The sequence below is a fragment of the Perca flavescens genome, chromosome 23, assembly GCF_004354835.1.
Source record: "Perca flavescens isolate YP-PL-M2 chromosome 23, PFLA_1.0, whole genome shotgun sequence".
Classification (NCBI taxonomy): domain Eukaryota; kingdom Metazoa; phylum Chordata; class Actinopteri; order Perciformes; family Percidae; genus Perca; species Perca flavescens.
In genome coordinates this window covers 9,787,669-9,798,262 of record NC_041353.1, presented here as the reverse complement: position 1 = coordinate 9,798,262, position 10,594 = coordinate 9,787,669, and the positions used below count along the sequence as shown (strand labels likewise).

The following is a 10,594-nucleotide window of genomic DNA, read 5'->3' as shown; positions in this document are numbered from 1 at the left end:
TCAATAATACATTAGTTGTCATAGGGAACCCCTTAAGGGATGGATTACTATTTTGGGATCATTTTCTACTTAACTAAATGTGTTCATTTATTTGAGTGTGTGCATTTTAAGCTATTGTTTAAAAGGGACATATTTTTGCGATTTCTTTTGTATTTTGGGTTTCTAATAGAAAATGTTTGTTAATGTTTTTCTGAAACGCTCCGTTTTAGCACACTTCTCTTTAAGCCCCTCCCACCCCCAAAAAGCCCTGTCTGCTCTGATTGATCAACGTTTCAGGCGCCATTGCAGCCGGGGTATGACTGTAACGCCACTGTAGCAGCACTTTCTACCTATATACTGTATAGTTGTGACATCACAACCTTTCTGAATATGGGCTGTGTGCATTTCTCTGTGGAATGAGTGTTTTGATACTTTCACAGTATTTATATAGAACCTCAGCTTGCTTTATAATAAAAACAAAAAGACATGGAAATCTCACTTTTTACAATATGGAATTTTAACAAATTGGCTCAGTTCATTTGATGGAGGAAACCAAACATCAAACTAATCCTGTAAACTGACTACTGAATTACATTTAAGTATCGTTATTGCAAGAAAAGTACCTTTTTTTTTCCCAAAGCAGATCAAGTTGAAAAAATTTTCACCCTGATTTATGTACCTACATTTTCAAATGTTCTGCTGCTGCCAGAATACACTGCTAACCACAGTTTATTGTAAACATGGTTCTCTGGTAACACAGCTCAGTCTCCAGTGATAGGAGGGAAAAAGAAAAATGGAGCGAAAATGCACATGAGCAGCTGATAAACCACCAGTCCCACAAAATAAATTAAAAAACAATAAAATGGTTAGACTTTGAGCAGTTTGTAGGATTTAGGGGGATCTATTGGTAGAAATGAAATATAATATTCATAATTATGTTTGAAACTAAGAATCACTGTGTTTCCGTTAGCTTAGAATGAGCCATTTATAGCTACATAGGAAGCCACCCATGTAGCACTGCCATATTTCTACAGTAGCCCAGAGCAGCAGCTGGCTCTAGAGAGGTCCTTTCACATTTTTACGTTTACGAAGGCCACCGTAGGTTCTGCTACACGCCTAGAAAGGGAGGGGTAAAGGTAGCAGTATTCAGGTGGTTGCAATCTGCAACCTTACCAGTAGATGCCACTATATCCTACACGCTGCGGTCCTTTAAGAGGGTTTGTGCTGATAAGATTAAACAATGTTGTTGGTTAGTCCAGAATGAAATGTTGCAAATTGGATGGATTGCCATGACATTTTGTACAGATATTCATGGTCAGCAGAGGATGAAGAGAAGATGAACCATGGCCTCACTTTTCCTCAGAACAGAACCAAAAGTCAAATTTTCTTACCTGCAAAGGCTAAAGTTCAAAGAAAATAGTGAATGTTTCTAGTCAATCAACAGAAAATTAGGAGGATTTGCTGCTTTTCTCGGTTTTATTTCTATCATTGTAAATGGAATACTTTTGGGGCTTGGATTGTTTGTTGGACAACATGAGAAGTTATCCATTGTCTCACATTTTCGTAACTAAATTATTATTTGATTAATCAATTTAATAGACTTATTATTGAAAATACTCTTGAGTGATACTGTACGAATATCAGCAGAAAATATTATCATGGTCAATAAAACAGTAGAAAGACACACACTGCAAGTACTAATTTAAATACAGGACACGCACATGTGAGAAGCCTGCATTGCTTTTTTCCTCTGTGTGTGCGCGCTCTGTCTTAGGTTTTTGCATGTTTTATTCATGTGTAACAGACACACGAATCACATACTAATGGCTGCAGCCACATGTACAGACAGTAGCCTGGGGGCACATAAACACACATACACACTGCGAATGTCAGTAATAGAATACAAATTGGTACTTAGAGAGAGAGAGAGAGAGACAGAGAGACAGAGAGAGAAAGAGAGAGAGAAAGAGAGAGAGAGAGAGAGAGAATGGATTGAGATAATTACAGTCAAGTGAGCGAGGTGTGTGTTCAACGTACATGCCCGTTTTTGAGCTTCGGCAGGTTTTAACGCCTGCTGCACTGTACGCAAACATTCCTCGGCTTGCTTTTATATTGAGCCTATTACAGAGATGGAGAAGATGATGAGCTATTGATCAGTGTCAAAATATTCCTTCACGGAGGTGTGTGTGTGTGTGTGTGTGTGTGTGTGTGTGTGTGTGTGTGTGTGTGTGTAAGGTGTGTATGTGTTGCTGTAGGTGAGCGAGAAGGAGAGAAATAGAAAGAAAATGGAAACAGACATGCCGTAATAAGCAAGCAAGAAACACAGACTACCGCATTTCTTCTAGATGGTTCTCTGTATGTGTTGTGTGCGTGTGTTTGTGAGTGTGAGTGTAAGGCTCAGGTGGGGGGTCAGTGTGATAGATGACCTCTGTGTCCTGCGGTGAGTCCTACTGTCTGGACAGTGGAATTGAAAAAGCTCAGAGCCTCTTTGTTACGCTGCGCTGGCTGTTAGAAATAAACTGCAGCTGTGATTCTCTGGTCAGCTAATACTGATAAAAGTCCAAACTGGAATTCAAACCAATAAGATCTAATCAGTTTTCCTGTGTGTGTGTGTGTGTGTGTGTGTGTGTGTGTGTGTGTGTGTGTGTGTGTGTGTGTGTGTGTGTGTGAGAGAGAATAAAATGCCTGCTGCTGTTTGAGCACAAATACTAATTACAATTCTAAACTAATTCAGGCTAACAATAAACAGAAGCTGTTGTGTGTTTCATCAACAACAAGTAAACTCTCAATTGGACAAGTCAGCTCAGTGGCATCAGTCTGATACTGCCCTCTGCTGTCAAAATAGATAAAGTGCAAGTATCATTTCTGCAAAGAACGATCCCTCACACATATACAGTACTTACTATCTAGACCCTTTATAGTGTGATAAAACACAAAGACATTGATGCAGAGATGATAGACATGTACAGGGAAATGATTTAAGATTAACAGAAAAAGCATTGCTTTACGTGCTTCACACAGCAGGTGGTCTTACGTGGTTTTTCTATACATAAGGATAAAATGCAACAACTGTGCATATATACATGGCACTAATAACATACCAAAAGATTATATCTCTTAAGACTTGCCTGAAAATGTAATGATTCATATTTTTGAATTGGACGTCAGTGTACAGGCTTCTCTGCTAATGTGTGTGTATATGTATGTGTGTTGAACTGCTAAAATGTCAGTAAAAAACTGGGGTGTTCTAAAACTTTTGACCAGTAGTGTGTGTCACACACACACACACACACACACACACACACACACACACACACACACACACACACACACACACACACACACACACACACACACACACACACACACACACCCCAATTCCAATGAAGTTGGGATGTTGTGTAAAACAAACGATTAAAGTAATTTTCAAAAAACACCTGTTTGGAACATTCCACAGATGAACAGGTGAGTGTCATGATTGGGTATAAAAGGAGCAAGGATGGGGCAAGGTTCACCACTTTCTGAACAACTGCGTGAGCAAATAGTGCAACAGTTTAAGAAAAACGTTTTTCAACGTACAATTGCAATGAATTTAGGGATTTCATCATCTACAGTCCCTAATATCATCAAAAGATGAAATCTCTGCACGCAAGTGGCAAAGCTGAAAGCCAACATTGAATGCCCGTGACCTTCGATCCCTCAGACGGCACTGCATTAAAAACCCACATCATTATGTAAAGGATATAACCTTGTGGGCTCAGGAACACTTTGGAAAACCATTGTCAATTAACACAGTTCGTCGCTACATCTACAAGTCTAATGTAAAACTCTACCATGCAAAGCGAAAACCATCCAGAAACACCGCTGGCTTCTCTGGGACTGAGCTCATCTGAGATGAACTGACGCAAAGTGGAAAAGTGTGCTGTGGTCTGACGAGTCCACATTTCAAATTGTTTTTGGAAATCATGGACGTCATGTCCTCCGGGCCAACAAGGGAAAGGACCATCCAGATTGGTTTTATTTCAGTTAGCCTAATAGCTGGTTTGATTTGCATTGAGAGATGATTTTATGGAAAGTACCCCATGCCAATCTCTAGGTATGGTGAAGGCCAAGGGAACTTCATCAGGATGGAGAGTATCCTGGATCCATGAAATAACTGGCCTTTCAAAATAAAAATCTGCCTGCCTCTATGGGAATTTAACATAGGGGTGTACTTACTTATGGCCCCTGTATTTTAAGTAAGAACATTTATTTATTCATTCACAAAGAAAATTGGTGTCCGTAAAGGTTGGATTTTTCCTCTTCTTTTTTTTAAATTAAGGCATTAAGATAAATTTCCAAAAGATGATTTTTTATTCCTCTTTTTAGTCAACTTTAGCATGGGTGTATTCACTTATGCTTAGCACTATATAGCTATATATTACTGTTGCTGGATCCAATTTGTTGTCGTTTCATTGTTACACACATTGTTCTTCACTCAGAAGTGGGAGTTTACAAGATGCCCTTGAAGACAGGAGCAGACCCAGGACAAGGCATCATTCACCATTAATGATTCATTTCACCAACAGACCAAGCTCCTTCAAATGCACCAATCCTCTGTCATAACTGAGCACCGTACCTTGACTCGGGTCAGGGTGCCATTGGGTCGGTCTGGGCGTTCTTCGTCAGAGAGCCGCCCGCTGCCAAAGCTGTCCATGGAGTGGGAGGAGATGGTGTGGCAGAGCTCCTCGAAGGAGTAGTCCCTGTCCCGGCACTTTTTGATCTCATGGAGCAGTTTGGACAGCTCACTTGTCACAGCATCATCTGGAGAGAGGAGGAAGAGGGCAGGGGGCAAAGTAAGAAATACACCCAAAGTTCTTTAAAGCATCAGTACAGTGGTAGAGAAAAAAAAAAAAAAAAAACTTATATAACTGACTAAAGCATACACCCATCCCTCAAAAATGACCAGATACTGCAAGCCACCAAAACTGACTGCACAGTATACAAGAAGGTAGAAGATATTAATTTCCACGATCCGGGTATGGATCAGCAGGAACTCAGAATGTTGCAATGTTACATTCATAACACAGGGGGCAGCGCTGGACAGGGAAAATGTATGGCTGTTCAGACCGGCAGTTACTGTCTTTCTCCAGTGAAGGACCTGCTCTCCAGGGCTGGATTTATATTGTATTGTTTGTTCATATTGAAAAGGAAAATGATCAATCAACATGAAATATATTTTGGTATTTTACATCTCTACTGCTGGTTTCTGTCACTTTCTCAAAAGGATTTTTTCTTTTTTTTTTTTTTTTAGCACCTTGAATCTCAGTGTAAACCCATTTATTGTATTGCGGCCATTACATCGTTGTGTGTGTGTGTGTGTGTGTTTACTCACTCTTGTGTCTGAGCGAGGGGGAGGCAGAGGGCGAGGGAACAGAGGTTCGAGGAGCAGGGATCGGACACTTGCGAACAGGCTCCTCCACGATACTCCTCCTTTCCATCTCGTCCATCACATATTCTACAGAGACATGGAGACAAAGGGGGAGAAGGGGTAAGAAGATGGAGGGTCGGACAAGATGAAGGACAAGAACAAGGGGAAAAGTGGAAATATATTGGGGAAATCAGGAAAAAGAGGAGAAAGAGCCACCGGCCGGAAGAGGAGTTTGGAGGAGAATGTGATGGTGTTTGAGGGTGGGGACGGATGGGGGAGGAAATGAATTCAGAGGCATTTCACTGGATCAATATAAAAACACGGCCATCAGCATGGTAAACAGCTTGTGCTGCATTCAATTCACACTTTTCCCAACGCCGCAAATTTACTTCACAGCTTCTGCTAATGGAGCACGGCAGTTAATAAAAGCAAATGAGAAGAATTATGGAGGAAAAGAGAAGAGGGAGACAGGAGGAACAGGTGTGGGGGCAGAAAATAAGTTTAAGACTGGATAATAAACTCTGTTAAGTGAGGCATTAGCAGCCAAAAACACACAAACGCGCTTACACGGTGAAATTATGTAGCAGATTCCCTGCAGAGCCCTAATAAGGAATCCTATTAAGGTCTGGAAAGTGTATGTGTGTATTTCTACTACTATGAATCTTGGCATTCAGCTCAATAATTATGATACACAATCATATTTGCATACAGTTACAGAGTATGGGAAAGTGTATCAAAGTCTGAAAGGAAGGATTAACATGCTTTGGCAGTTTTATTCCCCCTGTACTCATGCTTCAGTAGATTCTTCATAAGCTAAACTACCGCACTACATTACACTGTAAATAAACTACTGCCAGGCAGTAAAAAGTGAAACGTTAATACATTTGAACAGTAGGATGAGTCACGTGCTTGTAAATCAATTGAGAATCTACTCATAACGAGATGCCTGTGGCAACCAGAAAGCCCCTCAGCTGGTACAATTGAGTAAATTAGGTCTTTTTCTTTGTGCGTGTCCTTCTCCATCTCCGCTCCAACAGGAAATGGCATGCAGCTGATCTTTTCACCAAGTCACAGCTGTGTCCACACACACCCACACACACCCACACGTTCAAATCTCTCCTGTTTCCAGTGCTTATTTACTGAAATTACATTTTGATGGTTTCTATTTCTGACCAATATCTACCATCACATCGATTTTTGACATTTAAAAAGCTACACGTGGTCTATTCATGACTATAAAAGTAGTTTCATCTTTGATTTTGGAAACAGTCTTTTAGTTTCATAAGCTCAGTGTTCACTGCATATTTGTGAATATTCAGTCACAAGAAGGGACAGGATTGTATCTGTACTGCACAGGATTTGAGCAGCAGAATTCCAAGGAAGCTGGATAAAGTTTAACTGAAAAAGACATCAGACATTGTACTGACTGACCGACATTGGGGCAGTCAGTACAACTCATCCTGTCAAGCCAAGCTTTATTCAAACCCACCAAACCTCACTTTACATTCTAGTGGAGTCCCTAAGTTTCCAAAGATACCAAATATGTCAAGCTGAACGTTGGAGAAATGTGTACAAAATACTATGCAAGACATCTAGAATGTTTCCTGTAATTACTGATTTTTTTGAGTCACTCAGGGGCAACATAACAAGTTGTAAACAACAGGAAACAGTTGTCTACATGTTACATATCCATAATCCAGCAGACTTGGACAGTTTTTTTTGATTGCTAAACGACACAACTGGGCACAACTGGAGTCACGTGTGCTAAACTCAAACCACAGTCTGCATTACTAACAGTCACCTGAGTTAAACAGTTCACATCACCTGCAAAACTCATTCAAAGCAACACAACTCTTAGCACACGTCTCAAAACAGGCTCAGTGCAGCCAAACACTATGCACAAGCCTCACTGAGATAACACACACACACACACACACACACACACACACACACACACACACACACACACACAGAACACAGAGTAAAAACACTAGCATCAAACACCAATACAGAAATTACAAACTTTCTCATCTTTACAGTTTGAACAATTTGAGTGACTTGACACTACTCAATAGTTTATTTAAGGAAAAGATATAGATTGTGTAATATACCAATTTTTACATAAGGTAAACAAGAAGGAATGAAAATCAGCAGTTTTCTTCAATATAGTATTTTGTCGCTAGTAATTTATGGAATTACTGGGGGGAAAAACTAAAGGTACATACATAACAGTAACAAAGAATAGTGTGACTAATCCTGCCTCTCTCCAGCATCATGCAGCAAGTTTTCTTCATCACATTGGATGTCTGCATCATCTCTAAATACAAATGAATGTGGTGGCGGGCTTATGGCTGCTGCTGCTGGGAACAGCGGTCTTCTGGAAGACTTGGAGTTAAGCTTTTCTTTGATAAAAGAACGGCACTGAAATCATTCTTAAAAAAGGAAGATGTGTTCGGAGTTTTGCCGACCGGATACGGCAAAAGTTTAACCTATCAACTAGCTCTGCTACCTTTCTCGTTGCTCTGCCTGGTAGTAGCGCTATCCTATTACGTGCAGAGGGAATTTGAAAGACAACAGTTTATCCCGCCCCTCAGATTGAGCCCTGCCAATGGGGAGTTCCCAGACCGAACATCTTGATGTGGGTCTGGCTTGTCAGGCTAATCTGCTTAGGCTTTCAACTAAAATTCCAATCAGCAGTGTTTGATAGGCACCAGACTGAAATCTGGTTTACAATGTGTGGTTAACAGTTTTCACAGCAGTGAGTTAGCATTTGAACAAAGTGCTGTAAATCTACAGTGTCGTGCACATTGTGTTTCAAGTCATGGGATAAGTGTGTAGAGTTTTGAAAACTGTGCAATGAAAAACGAACTAGAGTTTGGTCCACATTAACTGCTACTGTGCAGACTGTAGTTAGAGTTTTGCACATGTGACTCCAGTTGTGTCCACTGTCATTTAGCAATCGAAAAAAACTGTAACACGTGCATTAAATTTCGAGTTGCATTTCTGGCCACCTGACAAACTCAAGCTCCAAATACTCACTCTCCTTTTAACTCTCCACCTACTCCTGAGAAACCTATATGGCTTATTAGCTGCTAAATGCTATACTATTTTCACCAGCTAGTTGCTAACTTTTTTTTAGAGCTTTCTGGCTGAAAACAGCTACCTGCTACTACTGGAAACAAGGTTGATGAGAGCTGAAGACTGAACCAAAGCAGTTAAGTTGTGGACCGTAAAACTCAAAGAATGACCTTCATTTTTGTGTGTGTATATTTCAGATTATTGAGCGTTACAGGTTACATTAAATGGGAAAATGGAATTCCCAATGACAACTAAATTGCTCTACCCGTTGCATCACTGTTTCCCCTGGTCTAATGGTTTAATGTCAGCTTTATGTCGGTTATTTTCTAGCTGTGGCCAATTTGTAACATTCTTGGGATTTAGTCTGTGTTCCCTTCTCTATATTTGCCTCTTAGTTAATTTAGGGTTTGACATATTCTTCTCATCCCTCTATCCCTCCATTTCTGTCTGCCATTATCTCACTCTCTTTAAATCATCTGTAACTGTGTGCCTTACATACACCCACAGATTACACAAAGACAGATAGTGAAGGCCTCCAAGTCACCGATTACAGTGTTCATACTGAGCCACATAATCACCTCAGGACAATACTGACTTTGCAAGTTGCAATTTTGAGAATCTTTTGGTCTCTGGGAAATGTGGAGCAAACTCACACTAACAATCACTGGTCACACACAAAACACAATGCAGTAAACATGAGAGCAGGAACAGGCCTTTTAATCGCAGGTGGAAGACCAAGATGAGGAAGACTGAAGAAAGAAAGTGAAAACACTAAAAACCATACTTCTTTTTCTTTTGCTGAAAAAGAGTGACTGGCTGCATCTGTAATGGAAGTGGTGCTGTGAATTTGTGACTTGTGATTTTTAAGGTGGACTTTTAAGTAGTTGTTTAATTGAGAAAATAATCTGCAGATTAATCACAAATCAAAATAATTGTTAGCTGCAGCCCTGTTTAAAAGCAAATAAAAAATTCCTTCCCTGTGGTATTTTTCCAGCAAAGAAGATTTTGGCAAGCATTAACATGCTAATTCGCAAAGCATTCTTGAACATTTAAACATTTTTGAAACAGTCCTTCCTCATCCCAACTGATTTCACTGGAAAAATTAAAAATCTTGTTTCTTTGTCATTTTAATGTCCCAGTCTGCTACTACAGTAGCAATCAGCCTGTGCTCGCCAAACATGTCCACATTCAAATTGCAGCCCATGTACAGTAATTAACCTATTTAGTCTGCATTTGAATAGACTGTGTATTTGGATGTAAATAGTGCTGTACATCCATTCATAAATTGTGGTTTTAAACTTTTTTAAAACTTATGTTGAACAGAAATATTCAACATAACACTGATACATATGGACAGTATATAGTCTATGTACAGTGATAAAAGTGAGATGTATAAATATCTGTGTCCTTCTATAGCACAGTGAGGTCCTGTTCCTGTGTGCCATCTTACAACAGTAGTTACTGATACATTCCCGTGTTTCAGTCACTATGCAGATTCCTGCACATATACAGTGCAGTATATACTGTAACCCATGGGTCTAAACAAATACAATGTTCAGATGCCAAAATGCCCCATCACCAAGCACTCGCACTCTCCTACTGTAGCGACTGAACACATACAGTACAGGAATTCCCATTGTTTTCACAACAGAAGATAAACTTCCTGGAAAACAAAATCTCAGTTGGATCACATCCGCTCGCAACACAGGACTCAATGTCATATTCTACATCAACATAACAAAAACATCAAAATTAGGATAGCCCTTGCACATTTTTAGAGCCTTTATATATACACTGTATATACTGAATGTCAACATGTCTGCAGGATTCATCAAGTTGCAATCTTAAATGTCACATATAGTAGAGCCTATCCACACACCAACTATCAATCGGCACAACACACTTCTATTTCTACAAATGAATTAACTCACACAGTGAAGTCCAAAAGACACAAATGTGTGGCTGCAAAGTTTAGGACATTTAAAACTTGACACGTGGCAAAGCAAGGCACCGAACCCCCCAACTGCTCGGGGTGCTTTTCACGGGCAGCCCCCTCACTCGGACATCTCTCCATTAGTGCATAATACGTAATATATCAACAGAGTGTAACATTTTTATTTTACCCGT

The 10,594-nt window shown here is 40.0% G+C and overlaps 1 protein-coding gene across 7 annotated transcripts in view; it reads right to left on the bottom strand.

The window, feature by feature from the left end:
* Positions 1–10,594, bottom strand: part of anks1b (ankyrin repeat and sterile alpha motif domain containing 1B) — a 236,809-nt gene that overhangs the window by 127,901 nt on the left and 98,314 nt on the right. For all 7 annotated transcript variants that reach the window (XM_028570991.1, XM_028570990.1, XM_028570993.1 and 4 more), the window contains 2 exons: positions 5,354–5,476; positions 4,598–4,782 (listed from right to left, as the gene is read on the bottom strand). In XM_028570991.1, coding sequence (XP_028426792.1) covers positions 4,598–4,782; positions 5,354–5,476 — 308 coding nt within the window. The remainder of the gene's footprint in view (positions 1–4,597; positions 4,783–5,353; positions 5,477–10,594) is intronic.